Source organism: Condylura cristata, unplaced genomic scaffold, assembly GCF_000260355.1.
Source record: "Condylura cristata isolate star-nosed mole 26May11 unplaced genomic scaffold, ConCri1.0 scaffold00015, whole genome shotgun sequence".
Classification (NCBI taxonomy): Eukaryota; Metazoa; Chordata; class Mammalia; order Eulipotyphla; family Talpidae; genus Condylura; species Condylura cristata.
This window is the reverse complement of record NW_004567116.1, coordinates 41,943,970-41,967,412: the sequence shown is the minus strand read 5'-3', so window position 1 is coordinate 41,967,412 and position 23,443 is coordinate 41,943,970. Positions and strand designations below refer to the sequence as shown.

General features: G+C 38.6%; 1 protein-coding gene across 1 annotated transcript in view; it reads left to right on the top strand.

The window, feature by feature from the left end:
• Positions 1–521: 521 nt before the first annotated feature.
• The window catches only part of GAB2 (GRB2-associated binding protein 2), a 57,026-nt gene continuing 34,104 nt past the window's right edge, over positions 522–23,443 (top strand). The window contains exon 1 of the mRNA XM_004683242.2: positions 522–816. Coding sequence (XP_004683299.1) covers positions 555–816 — 262 coding nt within the window. The 5' untranslated portion in view covers positions 522–554. The remainder of the gene's footprint in view (positions 817–23,443) is intronic.

The window sequence follows — 23,443 nt, the reverse complement described above, 5'->3', positions numbered from 1 at the left end:
GAATGAAACAAACAAAAAAACCCTGAAGTTACACAGTATGATTTTTCCAAGTCATGATTTGGTAAAAAGCACATTGTACTAAAAGTTAAGAAATTAGTTTTTCTGTTTGCTGTGTGACATTGTTGCTTCAAGTCACCATGGGGTCTCTCTCTATCCATAAACTGAAATATAAGGTTTTGCCCGTTCCACCCAGCCTAAGAATACTGTGGGTTTGTGTCTATATTCTACCCTAACAGAATAGTTCCTCTACCATATTTTATTCTTTATCAAAATTCCTTATCTGAAAAGAGGGAATGCCACATCTCATTTCCTTGTGATAAGACCCTGTTTCCATGGTGAAATGCTTCACTAATATGCATTCTAAAATCCCTTCTTTTTTGAAATTCTGGGAAAATAAATGAAAGGAGAATAAGGCTGTGTTCACTCTGCAGGCGTAAGAGTAACCTAGTGACGCCTAAGGAAAGCTTTGAAATGACTAATGTCTTGTTTCCCTGTTCTTACTCCTTCCTGTTCAGGCCTGGAAGAAACGCTGGTTTATTCTGCGGAGTGGCAGGATGAGTGGCGATCCAGATGTTTTGGAATACTACAAGAATGATCACTCCAAGAAGCCCCTGCGAGTCATCAACCTGAACATTTGTGAGCAAGTGGATGCAGGCCTGACTTTCAACAAGAAGGAGCTGCAGGACAGCTTTGTGTTTGACATCAAGACCAGCGAGCGCACCTTTTACCTGGTGGCTGAGACAGAGGAGGACATGAATAAGTGGGTCCAGAGCATCTGCCAGATCTGTGGCTTCAATCAGGCTGAGGAGAGTACAGGTAAGACAAGCAAGGACCTTTCTCAGAGGGAACAAGGCCCTCCTCTTTCTGGAGGAGGCTTGGTAGTTGGGGCCACTGAGCCCCTTCAGCAGGAAGAGCAGGCTATAATTAGAAGCATTTCTAGTTGGGAGAAGAAAAGGAGGCAAAAGGTAAGTGTCTGAAAGAGTTGGCCAAATTTTAGAGGGACCCAATTATGCTCAAGTGGGAAAGGAGGAAATGTTGGCGTTGTGGTGAAGCTGAAGGTCCTTGAAGGTGTTCCTTCTCCTACCCATTTCTCAGCCCTACACCTTTGTCCACTTCACCTCCCCTTCTCCAGCACTCTGTACCCTGTTGTCTTAACAGCCATCACATGGGCAGTCACACCTTGACGCCCCCTTCTTTCATCCATCTCTGTCTATCTAACCCATTTATTTCAGACCATCCTGCAGTTACACTTGCCACTTTAAAAAAAAGAAAGAGGTGGTTTGGTGATGGGAAACCCGTGGGGATTACAATTGAGATGAAAAAAAAATGTGCAAAATGATGTAAAAATAAACTTTTTAATAAAAAATAAATAAATAAATAAATATCATATGCATTTAACTTTGAAAAAAAAAAAGAAAGAAATTGAAAGCCTTTATTATTGATGTATACTCCAATTAGACATCAGTTCATTAACTTTTACTTGGCGGGGGCAATAAGTGAAAGATAGAAATACTGATTTGTGTTTAGGTTTTGTTAACTTTCACAAAAGAGGAGCTCAACTTTCAAACTGAATTTTAAACCTTTGACCCTGGTTTGGACTCACCCCCAACTCTGGAATGATTGTGAAGTCTTTTCTGAGGAAGGCAGAGAACCAAAATTGGCAGTTCTTAAATCTGATTTCACATCAGAATTAAAAGGGAGCATTTAAAAATCAGTGATGTCAGAGACACAAGCCCAACTCAGTTAATTCAGAATCTCTTGAAAGGTGGGACCTGAATTGGACTGTCTTAAGAACTTCATTATAAGAAAGAAGCAAGAGTCTGGAAATCAACAACCGTTCTCTAAATATTTTATACGACTCACAGTCTCTGTCATATTCCTGTTTTTATCCATTTTTAACCCTTTTAAAAATATAAAAATCATTCGTAACTCACCACAATACCAGCATATGGAAACCTGTTAGGAAAATGCAAATTCATGGACTCTATCCCAGACTTACTGAATCAGAAACTCGGGGGGTTAAACCCAACAAGCTGTGTTTTAAAAAACCCTCCAGGTGGGCCTCCCTCATGCCATAAGGGTTAAGTCTCAGTGCTATCACCACTAAAGCGTGAGTTCGACCCCCAGCCAGGGAGTAAATCCACATATGTTGCAACAGACCTCTCCTGTCTTGCCCGCTGTTCCCCTTAGCAGCGTACATCAATAAAATCCACCTGTTCTGCTTCCCACTCTGTCTCTGTGAATTCTCTCATCCCTTGCCTCTGGCCAGTTCTTTTACAAATAAATAAATAAACAAATAAATTAAAAGCCCTCCAGGTGATTGTGATGTATGATTAAGTTTAGCCTAGCCGCTCATACTCAGTGGGCTTTATGAACCAGCAGGCAGATTCTTCTGCTCAGACCACAGAGTAAAAATTTGCATATTGTTAAAACCTCCAGTTTTGAAACTTGAAATAATGGTAGACTTACAGAAGTGTTGCAAAAATTACATCAGGTTCCTATATATCTTTCCCTAACATTAGCATCTCACTTAACTATGGTATAATTGTAAAAATTGACCAGTTTATTGGATCTCATTTGTTTGTTTGATTAGTTTCTTGGTTTATTTTATCAGTATCTTTAGCTCTTCAGGATCCATCTTGGATGGATCCAAGATGTGACATTACACTTAAGGGTGATGTCTCTCTCTGAGTCTCCTCCAACGTGACAGTTTCTGTCTGTCTTGTACTTTTTGACCTTGACACTTTTAAAAGAGTACTCATTAGGTACTTTGTAGACTGTCCCTCAATTTGAGCTTGTCTGATGTTTTCTCATGATTATGATAGAGGTTATTGGTTTGGGGCAGACTGCCACAGAGGTGATGTGCCTTTTCCAGCATGTGGTATCAGGAAGCACATAATGTCAGTATGTCTTTTTAATGGTCATGTTAATCTTGATCACCTGGTTAAAGAGGCGTTTTTCTTTCTTCATTGTAAATCTACTATCTTTGCTATTGTAATTAACAAATATTTTGGAGGAAAATTTTAATGATGTGCAAGTATCCTATTTCTCCTTAAACTTCTGCCCACTGATTTTAATATTCATCAGTGGGTCATATTGACAACAATTATTATGGTAATACTCTGGTGCTTTTTTGTTTCCCTGAGAATCTGTACTTTATTAAGTTTCCCTAGTTATTTCTGCACCTATTACAGTCTGAAAAGCATTGATCTGTATTATTCATTCCCAAATATAGTGGATCATCATCTTTTGTAGGTACCCATTCAGTAGATCTGATTAAGGGCTGAGGAATCAATAGTTTTTATCAAGAGCTCCTCTTACAGAATAGGAGAAAATTTTTCTAAACAAGAAGACATAGGATCCCATTTTTAAATGGAAAAAGTATCTAAGTAGAATAATCTCCACAGAGAAAATATACAAAGGACCAATAAGCACATGAAAAGATGCTGAACATCATCAACCCCTAGGGAAATGCAAGTCAAAATCACAACGAGACACCACTTCATACACAGGGTGGCAATCAAAAAGATGGACTGAGGCCCTCCCTGGTGGCGCAGTGGGTTAAAGCACAGCACTGAGAATCTAAAGCCGCTTCCGCATGAGTTCGATTCCCGCCTGCCCCGGAGGTGACCACATGGCGGTGGCAGACCTCTCCTGACCGGCCCACTGCTCCCCTCAGCAGTGTACTTCGTCCATCTGCCTGTTCTATTCCCCATTCTGTCTCTGGTGAATCCTCTCATTGCCCCTGAGCCTCTGGCCTGTACCCCAGTTCTGTATACACAAATAAATAAATCTTTAAAAAAAAAAAAAAAAAAAGATGGACTGTGATAAGTGTTGGCAAAGATGTGAGAAAACATTCATTGCTCATTCCACTGATAGTGGAAATGTAAAATGATACAGTCATTACAGAGAACAGTGGTAATTTTTCAAAAAGCTAAACCTAAATGAACTACATAATTAGCATACATTCAAGTGAAATGGAAACATGTTCATACCAAAAAATTGTATGTTCATAGCACTATTCATAATAGTCAAAAAGGGGGAGCAAATGTCCATCAATAAACAAAATTATGTGTGCGTGAATATTATTCAGCCAGAAAAGAAAATACTGATACATTCCATAAAATACTGCATTAAACCACATAGTGTGCAATTTTATTTCTATAGAATGTCAAAATAGCAAATTCATGGAGACAGGAAGTAGGTTGGTGGCTAAGAGTGTGGAGTGGAAAGTAACTGCTAATAAGTTCAGGGTCTCTTTGGGGGATGATAAAGTGTTCTGAAAGTAGATAGTGGTGATGGTTATATAATTTTGATCATATTTCTAAAAACTACTAAATTTTGAACTTTAAAGTAGTAAAATGTATGGTTGGTGAATTATATCCCTTTTTTTAAAGTTCTTCAAATGGCTCTGTCAACCACCTGGGCTTGCTTCACCATGACTTTAGTCTGACTTCATGGGAATGTGACCTGTGCAGTTTTCTAGGGTTCCATCCTTAACCCTACATTTGGCTTCACTCTCTGCTGTCACCATCTTAAAGTTAGTAATCATTTTTCTAACTGTGTAAAGCACACATGATTTTTCACTTGAATTTGATTTATATACATTAGTTGTAAATATGTAATATATTGATTCAATATTTGTTTATATTGTGAAATTATCACCATAAGTCATATCTATCACCACACATTATAACAACATTTTTTCTCGCGATGAGAACATTTTTACTCTCCTAGTAATTTTCAAATATACAGTAAAGTATCATTAAATACAGTCACTATGCTGTACATTATATCCCCAGAATTTAGCCATCTTATATCTAGACATTTGTGCCCTGTGACCTCCACCCATTTCCCCCACTCCTTCCCCTGGCAATCACAAATCTACTCTTGTTTCTGAGCTTGGTTTTGTTAGATTCCATACTGAGTACAATTATTATAGTATTTGTCTTTTCCTGTCTGACTTAATGCAACATAATGCCCTCAATGTTCACTCATATTGTTGTAAATGGCAGGACTTCCTTCTTTTTGTGACTAAATAGCATTCCACTATTTATAAATATTGATATGTATGTGTATATAAGTGTGAATACATATATGTGTATGATGTATGTATATACACACATTCATATTGCATTTTCTTTATCCGTTGAACACTTAGGTTGATTCCGTGTCTTGGCTGAATTATAAGTAATACTGCAATCAATAGAGGAGTGCAGGTAAATTTTAGAGGTAGTGATTTTGTTCCCTCTAAATATTCAGAAGTACGATTGCTGGATCATATGGTAGTTCTATTTTTAACTTTTTGAGGAATTGGTGCTGTTTTCCATAATGACTGTACCATTTACATTTCTACTGACGGTGCACAAGGGTGCTCTTTTCTCTACTTCCTCACCAGCAATAGTTATCTCTTTTATTTGTTTTTATAATAGCCACTTAACAGGTGCAAGGTGCTATCTCACTATGGTTTTGATTTGCATTTCCTTGTTGATTAGTAATGTTGAGCACCTATTCATTTACCTGTTGGCTATTTGAATGTCTTCTTTGAAAAATAGTCTATTGATGTTCTTCACTCATTGGCTTATGGGTTTTTGTTTTTGGTTTTTTGCTATTGTGTTATATGAGATCCTTATTTTTTATATTATATTTTTATATTTACTCTTTATCAAATATATGGTCAATCTCATTTCTTAGTTTGCCTTTTTGGTTTTTCAAATTGTGGTAACAGTGATTTACAGTGTTATTTGTGTTTAAGAGGTGTAGAATCTGCCATTTCAGGTGTTGTCACTATACCACCCCCATCATAACAGCACCCATTATAGTTCATTGTGTTCCCCTCATACTCATCCTTGGGTAGCCTCAGTTCTATCATCAGATGTCTAAGGTTTGTTAGTTTGGCTTTATCTGACAGTTTGTTTTATTTTCCTATATTCCACATATAAGTGATACCATCTGTTATTTGTCTTTCTCTTTCTGAGTTATTTCACTTACTGCATAATTACCTGCCACTTCCAATTCTGTTGTCCTGAAAGTTTATCCTTTTTAATGGCCAGAGAGTATTCTGTTGTGTGTATATATCATATCTTCCTGATCTAGTCATCTATTTTGGGTTATCTTAGTAGTTTAGCTACTGTAAATAAAGCTGCAAAGAACATATTGCCCCTGGAATTAGTGTTTTTGTGTTCTTGGTAAATACCTAGGAATGGAATTGATGGGTGATATGGTAGATCCATTCTTAGTCTTTTGAGAAATTGACATACTGTTTTTCATAGGACCTGAACCAATCTACATCCCCACCAACAGTGTATGAGTGTTCCTTTATCTCCACATCATTAACACTTGTTTGCAACACTTGTTTTTAGATATAGGCCATTCTTGCAGGTGTAAGGTGGTATCTTATTGTAGTTTTGATGTGCATTTCCAGGACAGTAAGTAAAGATGAATAGTATTTCATGTGTCTGTTGGAAATCTGTATGTCTTCCTTAGAGAAATACCTATTTAATTCCTGCTCGTTTGTTGATTTGATCATGTGCAGTTTTGTTTGGTTGTTGTTGAGTTGCATGACTTCTTTGGAGATCTTTTCGATATCTACCTTAAGTTAAATGTATGGTGTGAAAACATTTTCTCGCATTCATTTGGGTGTTTTTTTGTTTTGTTTTGTTTGTTTGTTTTAATGACAGTTTCCCTCACTGTACAGCATTGTTTTACTGCTGTAGTTCCAATTATATTCTCTTGTTTTCCTTACTATTGAAGGTAACACTACAAAATATTTCTGAAGCCTGTGTCACGGAGTGTTTTGCTTATGTTTTCCTTTATATATTTTATAGTTTCACACCCAAGTATTTTTATCCATTTTTAAATTGACTTTGTGTGTGGCAGTCTAGATCCATATTTTTGCCTGTGGCTAGCAATTTTTCCAGTACCATTCATTGAAGAGGCTCTTCTTATTCCAGTTTATATTTGTGACTTGTTTTCCATACTTTAATTGTCCATGTAGGATTTACTTATGGGTTCTCAATTGCATTCCATTGGCCTATGTGTCTGTTTTTGCTCTTCTACCATACTGTTTTGATTATTATAGTTTTTTTAAGTACATCTAAGTTCTGGGTATGTGATGCCTCCATTCTTCCTTTTTTTTTTTTTTTTTTCGGTCAGGATTGTTTTGACTCTTCAGGTGTTTAGAGTTCCATTATGAAATTCAGTAATGTATGTTCTATTTCTTTTTTTTTTTAAGATTTATTTATTTATTCATACAGAACTGGCGTACGAGCTAGAGGTGCAGGGGTGGTGAGAGGATTCACCAGAGATGAATTGGGAGCAGAGCAGGCAGATCAGCGAAGTACACTGCTGAGGAGAGTAGTGGGTGGGTTAGGAGAGGTCTGCCACGCCATGTGGGTCACTCCCAGGGCAGAGCATCGAACTGGCACTGAAGCAGCTGTGACCAGCTTGCAGTGCTGTGTCCCAACCCGTTGTACCACCAGGGAGGGCCTGTATGCTCTATTTATTTGAAGAATGCTGTTGGAACTTTGATAGGGATTGCATTGAATTTTTATATTGCTTTTGGTAAAGTGGCCATTTTGACAATATTCATTCTTCTAATCCATAAGCAGGCAGTATGTTTCCATTTCTTTGTGTCTTTTTATGTTTGTTTTTTTTTTAACATTCTTATAGATTTCTTTTTAGAGGTCTTTCACCTCCTTTGTTAAGCTTACTCCCAAGTACTTAGTTCTTTTTTATACAGTTGTAAATGGGATTTTTTTTCTTGATTTTTTTCCTTTTGTGGCTCATTTTTGCTTATAACAAGGCTGTTGATTTTTGTGTATTGATTTTTTAACCAACTACTTTGCTGTGCTGATTTATTATAACAGAATCTTTAGGTTTTTTTAATGTTTATTGTGTTGTCTGCAACTAATGATAGCTTTACTTCTTTCCCAATTTGAATTCTGTTTATATCCTTCTCTAACTAGGACTTCCAATACTTTGTTGAGTAATAGTGATGAAAGTGGGTGCCTTTTATTTAGTTTTTGTTTCTTTGCTGTGTAGAAATGTGTTAGCTTGAAATAATTCCAGTTGTTAAGTTTATTTTTGCTTTTGCTGTCTTTGCTTTTATTATCATATCAAAAAATATATATTGCTAAGGTTGACATCAAGCAGTTCTATTCTTATTTTCTTCTGGGAGTCTTATGGTTTCAGCTCCTATAGTTAAGTCCCCTGCAAATTTATTTTTGTGACTGGTGTAAGATAGAATATCAATTTAATTCTTTTCCATGTGGATGTCAGTTTTCCCAGTACCATTTATTGAAAAGACTATCTATCAAATATTAGCTAACCACATATGTATGGGTATTTCATTGATCTACATGTCTGTTTTTATGTCACTGCCACACTTTTTTATTATTATAGCTTTATAATATAGTATGATATCAGGAAGTTTGATACCTCCAATGTTAAGGGTACCTCCTTTCTCAGAATTGTCTTTGGCGATTTGGAATCTTTCTTGATTCCATATGAATTTAGGATTATTCTATTTTTTTTAATGTATTTAGACTCTTAGACTCTTTGTAGGGGCTGCATCAAATCTATTGATTATTCTGGGAAGTACAAACTTTTTAACAATATTAATTTTTCTAATCCATAAACACAAGATATCTTCCATTTATTTGTGTTGAAGTTCTTAATTTTTGTACACGGGACCTGCAATTCTGCTGGGCTCTGCAAACTAGCCAGTTGTGCCTGGACTACATGTTCTTCCCTAGGAATTCTGTGATTGTTATCTTTCTCTTGGAAGTATGATGAGTCCTCATTCCACTCTTAAGTTCTTTGGTATAATCTTCACTTGCTGTGTGGAATTTCCTGTTTTCCCCAGATCCTTGTCATTTGTAAGTTTCATAGAGTGTGGTTTTTTTCCCCTTTCTCTCATTCCTTATTCAGTCTCAAAGCTGTAAACAGGTATCAACAGAGACAGAAACAGCAGCTCATTGTCCAAAGGGTACCTCAGGTTTTTAGGGAAAAGATGTGATGGGGGGAGGGGCGGGGGGAATAACCAGAAAGGAACTTATTTCTAATTGAATTTTTTGTGGGATTAGAGGTATTCTTACCAAGAAAACCATGAAAAAGAAGATCTGCATTTTCAATTTAAGATGTAGTAAAAATAATTGTTGTTGCAAGTATATTTTTTTCTTAATCACATTTAGAAAATAGTATATATTCATATGTTGTATACCACACTTACATACTATATACTATTACTATAGGATTTAAGTATAATTCAGACACAAATATATAGAACCACATTCTCTGAGATTGCTCTTTTTGGTAGGCAGATTTGTTTGTTCAGTCACACATTGTTAAGCTATTCATTTATTTAGCAAACATTTATTGAGCACTTACTCTTTTCCAATCCCTGTCATAAACATTGAAACTATAGAAGTGAACCATGTATTCTAGTGCTCATAATCAGTCTGGGGGAGAGGACAAACATGTAACCAGCCAATCATGGGGAGTTATAGCAGGCATCAACCAGGGATGAGATGCCAGCCATGTGCCAACAACTCTGAGAAAAGGGAGATGAAGTATTAAGGAGGTAACAGATAATTGAGTCAGAATTTAGACAACAGCCTTATCTATTAGAGGATATATTCCCTTAACTCCTTAGTTTCTTTTTTACAGGAATTATTTTATTCAAGGTCTAGTGGCTTTATTACTAGAGCAAGGATATTAGTTGTCTGTGATAAAAGTTTAGGATTCCTTGTGAGGTCTTCTTGTCTCTCCCCTCATAGAGGAATCCAGTATGTTAAAAGATTCAGCCACATAATGAAATGTGTTTAATTTAGAAATGTTCTTAAAAAATAGATTATATTTATAAAACCCCTAGACAAGCAGTCATACATTCATTGTATTTTATTAGCTGTACTTTTCAGCATCTGAGGCCATAGGAAGTTAGCATTTGGCTACCTTTGCTTAAGTATCTTATTTCATTTCATTATTCTCTTGACCGTATTTCCACTTTTTCCAAATAATGCTAACTCTGCCTAGCTCTCCAGGATTGAAACTTTTCTTCATTAACACCCCTGTTGGCTGGGTTCAGAATCTACCCAACTCTCATCTGCACCTGAAACTTCCTTAAAGCAGCACCGCCCTCCCTTTGTGAATGATCCAGACACCTGGGTGTTAGCATCAGCACCTGCCTTAAGTGAATAGCACACTGATTAATGGGCCACAGAAAGAAATAATGGGTGTGGTGTATTGAGTATCCACTCTGTGTAGAATAGGGACATTAGTGAAATTCCCACAAAAAGATTCACAGTAATCCTTTGAGGTAGCAATGATTTTGACTCATGGTCTCATGGCAAGAAAATGACAGGGTCAGGATTCTAGTCTAAGCTAAGTCTGACTTTGTATTATAATATGCTGCCTCTTTACCATGACCTCTGGAAATACCAACATCTGCCAGAATTATCTGCCTGGTATTTTTGCCCCTTCGGACACTGTGCTAGACTGGACATAACTCTCTAACCCCTTTCCCCAGGGGTCCAGGCTGCCTTTGGTTTCCCCTCCTCACCCGCCCATATTGCTCAGATCTCTAGGTTGGAATATTCCCAACTTTGTTACTGTTGTGACATCATCAGCACAGATGTTTGAAGGAGGCACGATACCTGAGTTCAGATGCCAATTCTGGGAGTCTCTTGGTTGAATTCTCACTTTCCTTTTGTTGAATAGGATAAAATTCTCTTCTTACCCTATGCTCCTGCTTCTCCATGAATTATTCAAGGCAGACATTAGACCCAGTGGCAGCACTGGGTTTATATTTCTAAAATGACCATTCCCATTGCATTCCAGGTAGATGTATCCTTGGAACTGTGCAACTCTGCTTCCTACTTGGTCCTGTAGCAATTTCTTTGTATGAGAAGCCTCCTTCAAGCAGATGCTCCCTTTTCCTTTCTCTTTGTTTTCAGAGTTGTGATGGGTTTCATAAGAAAAACTTCTGTTTTTTACTTTCAGCTGAAAGAGGTTCTATGGCAGATGGAATCTTTTTTTACTCCCTCTTGCCACCCCCGGCTTCTTTCTACTGCCACCCTCCAATTCCTCACATTTCCCAGCCAAAAAATGCCTACGATAAAACTTGTATAGATTAAGACCAGACCAGGAGTGAAACTGAGTCTGAATATTGACATAAGGATGGAGGAAACAATCTCCTGATAGAGCACTCTTTCCAAAAGTAAAGCAGGGATGATACTCAGGAAGGAAAAGCAAATTCAAGGACGAATATCAAGAAGATTGTATATCACATGTGTGTTTTGTTTTTGTTTTTTTTTTTTTTTTGTTTGTTTGTTTGTCATGTGCACACTCACTTGCCTTCCTCTGGGAATCAGAATAGCCTTGGTCCCAAGAGTAAGGAAGCAGAAAGCTGCTCTGAGCTGTGTTTACGAGCAGGCAGTCCCAAGTCCTCACATTTGTGGCCCAGTCATAGGCAGCTGTCCCTGACCAGATGTACCCCACACAAAAAGAACTAGCTCTCAGCTCAGAGCTTTTGATGAATTATTCATGGACCCTGGAGTCATCCACTGTTAGGAAAACCCTCTTCGCCTTTGAATCCGGAAAGCTAAAGACTTCTTCCCTTTTGCCCCCTCCCTTCTTCATTTATTCAGTAACTATTCCAGGGCCAGACAACCACTGTCACAAGGACTCTGAAAGGCCAGCTAGCTGCACCTAAGTCCTCACGCTGCAATTCATTCTGCATAATGTTGAACAAAGTACCTTTTCTCTCTTTGAGGCTTTATCATCTGAAAAGTGGAAATGATTCCCCTCACAGAGTTGTTAGGAATCTTGTACAGATCGCACAACTAAGGCTAGGAGGGAAACTGTATAGGTGCACAGGTGAACAAATGAACAGTAACTGCTAGTTTCTTTGTTTTCCATATAATGGTGGTTGTGCTGAAGTGATTTTTTTATATCTATAGGTAAAAATGAACAGGATGTGATTTTAAGTATCTGGTGTTTTTTAGAGCCCTTTACAGTCTACAACACACTGTGCAGTCTCCTTTGAGTATAAAGAAACAAAGTAAAGCAGGCTGGGCTGCTGGCATTGCTCCCATGGCAGAAGTAAGGAAGCTCAGGTTTCAGAGCCCTAAGTGACAGGGTAGAAAGCAGTGTTGTGGGTTTAGAATCCAAGACTTAAAACTCCCTTCTGGGACTCTATTCCTAACTCCTTCTCATTTGTCCTAACCCCTTTTCACAGAACCATTTGCCCAGATTCCCTGTAAGTCAAAAAATAACCAACAAGGGGTCAAGCAAGAAGTTTGTAAATCTCTGAGAATTGCCTATCTGGACAGTAAAGTGCTGTCTATACATTAGTATTCGTCTCTGAGGGATAAATTAGCAAGATAACGTAACTTATCTTAGGTCAGCCAACAAACTGCTCTGAACTAGCACTCAGGTCACCAGAACCCCATTTGTTAACTCTGGAAGATTTGAAATAAAGCCAGAGAGCCTTCTCCATACCCTCTCTATTATTTCAGCTTTTTCCCTTCTTGATCTTGCTGGCAGGAATTTCACTGTTGTCACATGTCTAACACTGTGGAATGAAGACCTCCCTGAGTTCCAACAAACTGTTCTTTATCTCTTCCCACCTTTCTCTTCTAAAATTCTAGATGAGGTTGCTCCCACACCCCTTAAATATTTGATAGATATTTAAATTCCTGTTAATCCTTGAGTATTCTGAACAGCTCAACAGCAGAAGTTAAGTCTGAATCAAACAATACCCACAGGAATGCTTTGGAGATATCTTCAACATCTATTGGAGGGATGCTTTTGGGGGACCTTCAAAAAGCTTCTTTCTCTCTGAAGAGGATGATTAGATTCTTAAAGGACCCATTATTCCAGCTACTTTACTGACAGCAGGGAGGGGTAGGAGGGGCCAGGTGGTCAACTGAGAGGCCTCTGGTGACCTTGGGCCTTCTCCCTTGATGCAGTGAGTGGGAGAGGCAGGGAGAAGCCAGGATATAGGGTGGGGAGAAAAGAATCCTTTCTCAGAGACCTCACCCTTCTCTCTTTTCAATCTTTGGAAGGACCTTTTCCTCTTGAGCATTTAGGTTTTTCTAATTGAGTTCAGATCCTTGGAAGCGTAGAGCAGGGACCCTTGGAAGCGTAGAGCAAATGTGGGAGGTAATATGCAGCTTCTTCACAGGATGCCAGAGGTCCCTCTTGGAGCAAAGAACAGAGTGGAGACTGGCCAGGCCCCAGCCCAGAGGCGGAGGCTGCTGTCTGAATCACCCACCCTTTTTTCCACTGAGACAATGAGGAAAATAAACATCCAGACTAGATTCCAGCCAGATCTGAAATCCTCATGCCTTTAAAAAAAATGTTATTTTAACTGACCCTGGAATATCAGGCCTTCATCCTCAATCTTTGTTTTCTGTTGTTTTTGTCTACATCTGGGGCTGATCACTCCAAGAGTATACCCTGAGTTGAGACATGAACTCCATAAAATCCCACAGACACTCTGCACCACTCTGGAAAGGTTGCTGCCCTGTCCTTTAGGGAAGTGAGACCCTCTGGAGGAAGAAAAGAAATAGGGAGAAACCAGACCTTCTTCTCCTTGCTCTAAGCCTAGATCCTTCCTGCTGTCCCTCTCATACCAGACACTACCCTTCTCTCCCCAGCAAGCTAGCCAGCATAGAGTGAGTCTAGTGTAACCTGCCAAACTCAGACTGTTAACAATGAAAACCGCCTGTCCCAATTCCTCACTACCAGAAGCTTTGGATGGCTCCTAAACACCTTATGAGATGCCTTCCCCACACACCTCATTTTTTTTTTTTTTTTGAGTGCTTCTGATAGATCTAATAAAGAATTTGTCCCATAACACATTCCAAAGTCCAGTCTAACTTTTAGCAAGAGACAGAATTAGGACTTTGTATTATGATAAGGTCTGCTCTGGACCTCTGAAGATTTTGATTATGATTAAACATCCCGTGATATATATACCTTTACAGAGGATCCTGAACTTGACAAAGTGAGTAGTCCTGGTCATCTTTCTCTAGAATCTGAATTGAGAGTCAAAGTGATAGATTTTTAATTCTAGCTTTATTACTGATTCAGTGTGTAGATAAACCTCAGTTTCCTCAACAGTAAATAAGGAGTTTGGTCCAAAATGTTGCTGTTCAAACTTTTTTTTTGGTGGTGGTGGTGGGGTGGGGTGTGCGTGGAGGAGGCATCATTTGTTAACCAAATCTTACAGGGAACACATTTTGTGAAACAGATGAGGGAACTGCTTTGCATACTACAGGGTAGAGAGCAAAGTGCTGCAAACTGGAGCAGGACCCCACTGGCTTGCCCCTCCTCTCCCAAGGTGGTCTAGGGAGACTTAAACACAGGGTAAAAATACTGGTCTGCAGCAGGTAACCCAAGACACAGGGGCCTACAGACCAGTGCCTTGCTATGGAAACTTCCTCAGTCTGGATAACTGAGTAGCAATCAAAGAAGTGAGTACATGAGACAGTTTTTATCAAACCAATTGTAGTCATATTTTAACTCCTTGTATTCAGTCTCTGTTATGGGTGTGCATGTTTACTGAAGTGTGCATGTTGGTGTGTGCGAAATGCCAGGCACAGTAAATAAGATTTCCATATCTGAAATAATTATAAATTGTCAGCCCTGTGTCAGTTTTTGAAAATGTGCAAATGAATAAGTAGTTGGTGCTTAAACTCGCCCATAAAATGAAAATGTGTGGGAAACAGTCATCTAGCCATGATGCTGTTGCCAGGATCACCTGATGGGTAAGCTCTGTGTTTTTTCCCATGGCCAGAGTCCTTCAAGTTCAGGTTTGCCCTGCACCCCAGCATAAAGTAGGTGTTCTCGGATCCTTGTTTCGCTTTGACTCCCTAATCTTGTGTGTGAGCTTTGTTCAGCTAACTTCAGTGGGATTTTGCCTGCTTTTCCTGTTCTTAAATCATTTTCCTGTAAACCTGCTTGTTATCTCAAATTCTACCTAGGACTGGACCTTGCTCTGCTTATATTTAGCTCCTCTTCAGAGACCACAGTCTTACCCAAGCCCTTAGCCCACTGGTTGGAACCACATACTCAGCAGCAGACTTGTGTTGCCAGTGGTCTGTCTGCCTGAATTTCTGGAGAAAATCTCACTTCTGCTTTCTCAAGACATTCTTCCTCTTGGACTCTTCTGCCCATATTTGCAGCTGATGCTATTTTGTTCCTGGTCCACTCCTTCAGCACACAGCTACCTGTTTTTCCAGGTGCCAGAGATGAGCATGAACCATTAGCCCACCCTCAATGAACTCACAAACCTTGTCATGTTCTCCATTTCATGTTCTCACCCCAAACTGCCCTTGGAATTCTTAGTAATGCCCTCCTGCTTCCTTTGTGTCTAATTATAAACCAGGTTCCTCAGTTTTCATGAAGATTTACCTTTTTTTTTTTTAAGATTTATTTATTCATACAGAAGTGGGGTACAGGCCAGAGATGTGGATGGTGAGAGGATTCACCAGGGATAGAGTGGGGAGCAGAACAGGCAGATGGACGAAGCACACTACTGAGGGTAGCAGCGGGCGGGTCAGGAGAGGTCTGCCACGCCATGTGGAGCTCCTCCAGGGCAGGCGGGAATCGAACTCTTGCAGAAGTGGCTTGAACTTCTTAGTGCAGTGCTTTAACCCGCTGCACCACCAGGGAGGGCCAAGATTTACCTGCTTTTAACTGAAGCATAATTGACTATGTGCCAAGGTATATCTAGCAGATAAAAAACTGGAGATAAGCTCAAGTGTGAAAAGCAGTTTTTTTAAGTACCTGAATTTAACGTTAGTATCAAGTTCTCATCTAGCCAATGATATAAATTAGTTTCAATCAACTTAGGATAAAACTGGTTAACAACAGGATTTTTGGTTAATTCCAATTTCTGTGTTTTTTTTACACGAATGAAAATTTATCACATACTTATTTATCCCATCTCTATGGGAGTATAATTGACAAATAGTTTATATTTAAAGTGCTTAGCATAGTGATTTTACATATAAATACATTGTGAAGTGATTACCACAATGAGGTTAATTAACACATCCATTGCCTCAAAAAGTGTAGCCACCTCAAAAATTTTCTTAACTTTGTAAATAGAGTTTTAAATTACAACTCAGGTCCTTCCTGGAGGCGCTGTGGGTTAAAGCACAGCATTAGGAAGCTAAAACCACTTACACATGACTTCTATCCACATGGCTAGACAGACCTGTCCTGATCCGCCCACTGCTCCCCTCAGCAGTGTATTTCAGTACATCTGCCTGTTCTGCTCCCTACTCTGTCTCTGGTGAATCCTCTTACCACCCCCTGCACCTCTGGCCTGTACCCCAGTTCTGTATGCATAAATAAATAAATAAATATTTTTTAAATTACACCTCATGGGCCCTCCCTGGTGGCACAGCGGGTTAAGGCACTGCACTTAGAAGCTTAAGCCCATTCCGCATGAATTCGATCCCCGCCTGCCCCGGAGGAGATCCACATGGTGTGTTGTGGCAGACCTCTCCTGCCCACCCGCTGCTACCGTCAGCAGTGTACTTCGTTTATCTGCCTGTTCTGCTCCCCGCTCTGTTTCTGGTGAATCCTCTCACCCTCCGCATCTCTGGCCTATACCCCAGTTCTGTATGAATAAATAAATAAATCTTTAAAAAAAATTAGAACTCATTTCCAAAAATTGTCATTTTGAGAAATTTACTGTTGAGGTAGGGGGAAGAAACTTTATAAACATTCTACCTTTATTCACAGAATATGATCTAAAATCCTGTATATTGAAGCAATAGTATAAAAGTACAATGAAAGGCAAACCAGAAAAATGAAACAAACTCAAAATGATGCCTGGTGTACTGACAGGGATAAAGAAACAGGGTGACAGCCAATGACCTATACTTTATTTTACATGTACATCATTTGTTTATTGTTAGCTTTTCGCTTTTCTTCCCCACTTTTTTTGTGGATAAGGTTACTGAACAAAGTTTTTCATGACTGGTGAATTATATTAGCCAAAACACTTAGCCAAGACAAAGAAGGGGGTAGAATTAGAAAGTCCTAGAATTAGAATTAGAATTAGAAAGTCCTAGAATATGAGATCTTGAGAGAACCTTAGAGAAAACTTAGTTCCAAATTCCTCAAATGATGAGTATCTAAAGGTCAAGAGTAAGGAGCTAATTTGCTAAAGATCATGCAGCTAACTGGCAATGCTTGAATTGAAACCCCTCTGTCTTGACTTTAAGCTAGCATTCCATGTGATTCTGATGGCTATATCACCTTGCATTTGGATAAGACTATGGGCTTTAGAAAACGCCTTCCTATATACTGGCTAGTAAGGCAAACTTAGTACAAAGAGCATGGGATTTAGAATCATATAAATACATGCATGCACAAAATTGATGAGTTCAATCTTACCATGATCTTGGGTAAGTTAATTTACTTTTCTGAGCCTCAATTTCTATGTTAGTAAAATAATCCACAAGATTATTGTAAAGAGAATTACATTGCACAATTTTGGCTACATAATATGCATGAAATAAATATCTGTTGAATGTATGGCTATCTTAATGTTGCTAACTTTCTATGATGTTCACAGTAAGCTTTGAGTATGGATACCATGCTATTGAGGTACTCAAACACAAAAGAGACTTTGTAATGTACTGCTGCTACTAATAAAAACAATATTCACATAACACTTACAATGTATGAGGTAGCGTTTTACAGATCTTAATTTATATAATATGAAATAGATGCCTGTATGGTTCCCATTTTACAGATGAGGACTGCCTGGAGAGTGTCAGTAGCTTTCTTTAGCTCATACAATGATGAATAAAGGTTCCAGGATTCAAGCCAACACTGAGTCTGGCCCCAGAATTCATGCTGTTAGTGATCAAGTTTTGCCCTGAAATTCTAGACTTAGTTCCTTCCTGCAGGCTATCATGATACCTGTACATTAGAAAAATCTGGGGAAGACTCACTACCATCTCTGCTTTTTGTAACAACCTTTTCTGACTTTGTCAATATGGCTGCTCTCCTTACATTCCTCTAAGAGGGCAACACACAGAGTTCCTGCGCCTTTAATTTCAACCCAAGTCAGTTTCTCCACTAGCCTGAACCATAACTTCAATTTTGACTAAATTAGGGCAGATGTTATCACACCCACTGAAGTCCACACCATTATAACAGACTAAATTGCTGGCTATGGGACTTGACCATCAGAGCGATGACCTCTTACCAAAGGTAACAGGACATGTTTCTCAGATGACTGGCAGTCTGAGCAGAAATGTTTTTGGACTGAGAGATCAGAGACCTGGGTTCTGATGCTGGAGCTGTGGTTGATTTGCAGTATGAATCTGGGTCTGTTATTGGTTCAAGCACTATTTTTGATATGGGGTGTGTTAGTTTAGATTTTCTGAGAAGTGATCGTTAGAATAAGGTTAGGTATACAAGAACCATATTGGGTATGAGACACCATGAAGGATAATGGAAGGGAGCAGGTGAAGGCAAAGTCTCTGGTGGGATGCAGGTCTGAGACCTGTGAAGAGAGAAGGAAGGCAGAGGAGTCAGTTGCAACACAATTCTAAGACGGCTTCAGCCGGGTCAGTAGAATTTCTTGAGTCAAGGTCTACCATTAAAGGAGTCCTGTGTTTCAAAAGAACTGACCTTTATCAGCACCTCTGCCACGTCACCAGATGGGAACAACCCATGGGGAGTCAAGGGGCTGCAAGCCAGCAGCTCAGGTTGTCTGTCAGTTTTCTACCTACGTCAGGAGGAGATGTGAAAGTCATATTGTTATGACCACCACACTGAAGTGTCAATGAAGAGGACATACAAGGGTCAAACTCTTAAAGGAGCTTATAGTCAAATGGGATGTACAGATAACAAACAAAATGTTGAAATGGTAGCAATAACTAGTGTTTTAACAATAATAAGACAAAGTAATGTGATAAGAAATAACTGGAAAGCCATTGAGATCTTGAAGTCAGGAATGGCCTTTATGGGACTGGTGTCTAATTAATCGTGTTTAAATACTTTTGTGATTCCACTGGATGTTTGGGTAGCACTTATAATCTATAAATATACTATATGCTTCTCATCTACCCTCACAGAGATCTGTGTAATAGGATGCACTCTAATCTTGATATGAAAAACTTGGATTTCACTCCTGGCTTGGGTATTTCCTAAGAACTCTATAATTAAGTCATTTTATTTCACTTCATGTGTTGAGTGAATTAGTAATGATCACTGCCTGGCCAATTTTTCAGGGTGTTACAAATGTCAAAATTGTTGAGAGCAGCCTACAAATGGAAAGTAATTTTTTTAATCCTTTCTATAGTAAGATAAAAAATATACCAAGAATCAGTTAAAAAAAAAAAATGTGTGCCCTCCCTGGTGGCACAGTGGGTTAGGATGCAGCACTGCAAGTGAGCCGCAGCCGCTTCAGTGCAAGTTCGATCCCTGGCTCTCAAGGTGATCACATGGCTCCGCAGACCTCTCCTGACCCACCCACTGCCCCCTCAGCATTGTATTTCAGTCAGTCTGCCTGTTCTGTTCATCACTCTTTCCCTGGTGAATCCTCTTACCCTCCCGCACCTCTCACCTATACCCCAATTCTTGTATGCGTAAATAAACAAATCTTTAAAAAAAATAAAAATATAAGCAGAGTTTATAATGTGTATAGTTTCTCCAGTTAAATATATTACTTGATAAAATACTGAACTGAGAAACAAGAGACTGCCACTCAATCATTTGTAATGAAATCTATTGTCAAAGGCAATGTATCCCATTGATGGCTTGTTTTTAAAAATCACTCAAGATTTTAGCCACAAAACTAAACATCTTTTTTGTTTGTTTGTTTGTTTTCTCTTTTTTAGTGTATTAATATATAACATCATGTTTACTTCTTTAACCATTGTTTAGTATACAGTTCAGTATAAACATATTCACACCCCACCCCCAGAATCTCAAACCTTGTAAGCTGAAGCTTTATGCCTATTAAACAGTAACTTCCAAATTCCAGCTCTCTCCTGCCAGCTCCTGGTAACTACTGGTCTTCTTTCCTTCTTTATGATTTTGATCCTCTAAATACTTCAAATAAGTGGAACCATGCCTTTTCTTTCTTTCATTCTTTTTTTTAGAAAGATTTATTAATGCATACAGAACAGGGGTACGGGCCAGAAGTGCAGGGACGGTGAGAGGATTCAACAGAGACAGAGTGGGGAGCAGAACAGGCAGATCGATGAAGTACACTGCTGAGGGGAGCAGCGGGCGGGTCAGGAGATGTCTGTGGCACCAAGTGGATCACCTCCGGGGCTGGGGATCAAACTCACAATGAAGTGACAGCTGCTAACTTGTAGTGTTGTACCTTAACCTGTTGCACGACGAGGAAGGGCTGGAACCATGCTTTTCATAACTCACTTATTTCATCTACCAAATGACTGGAAGGTTCACCCATGTTGCAGCACATTATGCACACCAAATTTTGTTTTGTTTAAAGTAATATAATCGTTTATTTTTACATCATTTTGTGCATTTTTTTCCATCTCAGTTGTAATACCCTTGGGCTTCCCATCACCAAATCACCCATATGCACACTGAATTTTGTTTATCCACTCATCTGTAAATGGGCATTTGAGTTGTATTAGATATTGTGAATAACACTGCGATGCACAAAGGTGTAAAATATCCTTTTGAGATATTGCTTTCATTCTCTAGGGTGTATACCCAAAAGTAGAACTACTGGTCATATAGTGATTGTATTTTCAACTTTTTGAGTATCCCCTATACTGTTTTCAACAGTGACTGTACCATTTTACATTCATGTCAGCCATGCACAAATTTTTAAGATTTTCCACATCCTTGACAACATTTGTTTTCTGTAGTAGCTATACTGACAGATATGAGGTATATAACTCACTGTAATTTTTGACTTGTCTTTCCCTAATGATTAGTGATGTTAAGCATCTTTTCAAGTGCTTATTGGTTATTTATATATATTCTTTAGGAAAATGTCTACTCAACTTCTTTATCCATTTCTAAATTGGGTTGTTTCTTTTTTGCTGTTGAGTGTTAGGAGTTCTCCATATTTTGAATACTTACATCTTACCAGATAATATGATTTGAAAATATTTTCTCCCATTCTTTAAGTTTCGTTTTTATTTTATTAATTTTTTCTTTAATGGTGCCAAAAAATTTTAGTTTAATATAGTTACACTTGTTTTTTGTTTTGTTGTTGGTTTTGTCTTTTTTTTTTTTTTTTGATGTCTTTGCTTTTGGTGTCAATTTTTTAAAAATCCTTGCTTTTGACAAGACCAGCATCAAGTTGCTTCCGTGTTTTCTTATAGGAGCTTAGTTATTTCAGGTCTTAAGGTGTTTTAATCCACTTGATTTGAGTTTACTGTATGGTGTGAAATAGTGGACCAGTATAATGCTTTTGCATACACTGTCCAGTTTTCTCATCACCATTGTTGAATGTCCTTTCTCTGTTGTATTTTCTTGACTCCTTTGTCATAAGTCAACTGACGATGTATTTGTGGGTTTATTTCTGGTCAGTTCCACTGATGTATGAGTATTGTTTTGATGACTGTAGCTTTGTAATACAGTTGAAATTAGGAAGCATGATGCCTCCAGCTTTGTTGTTCTTTCTCAAGATTGCTTTGGCTGTTAGGAGTCTTTTGTGGTTCTGTACCAGTGTTAGGAACATCTGTGGAAAATGCCATTAGTATCTCAACAGGCATTGAATCTGTAGATTGTTTAACAATATTAATTCTTTAACAATATTAATTCTTCCACTAAATGAGTATGGAATATCTTCCCATTTATTTGTGTACTGATCTGTTTCTTTCATCAGTATTCATCAATGGTTCATCAGTGTTAAAGTTTTAAATGTCTATCATCCTTGGCTAAATTTATGCCTAATTATTTTTTTAAAGATTATTTATGCATACAGAACTGGGGTAAAAGCCAGAGGTGCAGAACAGGCAAATCAACGAAGTGCACTGCTGAGGGGAGCAGCAGCTGGGTCAGGAGAGGTCTGCCACGCCATGTGGATCACCTCTGGAGTGATGATCTAACTCATGCTGAAGTAGCTTTAGCTTCTTACTGCTGTGCTTTAACCCACTGCGTCACCAAAAAGGAACCTATTTTATTAGTTTGATGCCATTGCAAATAGGATTGTTTTTCTGATAACTTCATTATGAGAATATAGAAATGCAACCACCTTTTGTATTGATTTTATATCCTGCAATTTACCATTTGTTTGTTAATCGTTAACAGCTTGTTAGTAGATTCTTTAGTTGTTGTTGTTGTTTTTCTAAATAAATCATGTCATCTGCAAATGGTGACAGTTTTACTTCTCCATTCCAACTTGGATATCTTTTATCATTTTCCTAGCTCTAAGGAAAACTGACTTTTCTTGTGATCCCTCTTCTTGATTATTTCAAAGACTAACTTTGTGATTCATTGACCTTGGTTTCAGCTTACTTCTGTCTCCTTCATGATGAAATGTAAATCAATTACATGTTAATATTTTGAAAGAGAACATGATTATACAAACTAGAATTAGAAGATCTAGCCTAGAAGTTGGCAGACTTTTTCTCTAAAGGATGAGATGGTCAATATTTTAGGCTTTACCATCCATTCTCTGTAACAAGTAGTCAACTTTGCTATTGTAGTTTATAAGCAGTTGTAAACAATATGTAACTGACTAGGCATAACTGTATTCCAGTGAAAACACACAGTGAACTGGATTTGATTTATGGCCCATAAGTTGCCGACCGACCTCTGTTCTAGTATAATAATATGCCTTGGTGGGTCCACTCAGGTACATCTATATACAGTCTTAGTGGGTTTGCCCTCAAGAGGCGGCACTAGAAGGAAAGTAAAGGAAGCTACAGAAATGAAGCCAGGTGATCATTGCCAGGTGAACTAGGACTGGAGACAATTGCTGAAAACAGCTGCTGGATAGAAGTAGGGTTCTGCCAGGTCCTCTGCCCCTGTAGTCCTCTCCTCTCCTCACCACACAAAGGCCAGTTGACTCTACCTGCATGCAGTGGGACCAGTGCTGGATCTGATTAATGCGAAACAACTATGAGCGCAAAGTTTAAGATCCTCTCCCACATCAGATTACCTCACACAATGAACTTCTGTTTATGAACATTAATGTGCCAGGATTATAACATTTCATTACTTCCTAGGGCAAATCTACACACAGCTATTTTATAGACTTTTTCAAATTAGGTCTCAGATATGATCCTTAGGTTTCACAGCAAGTAAGCTAGGATGCAGATTTCAAAATCCGCATCCGCCTTCCATTCCTCATACCGTGCTCCCTCTCCTGCAATCCGAGTTCTACTTCCTTAAAAAAGGTAGCACTTTTTGCTTTATTTACAATTGGAAAAAAATGGAAGCAGCCCAAATGCCCAAAAGTAGATGACTGGAT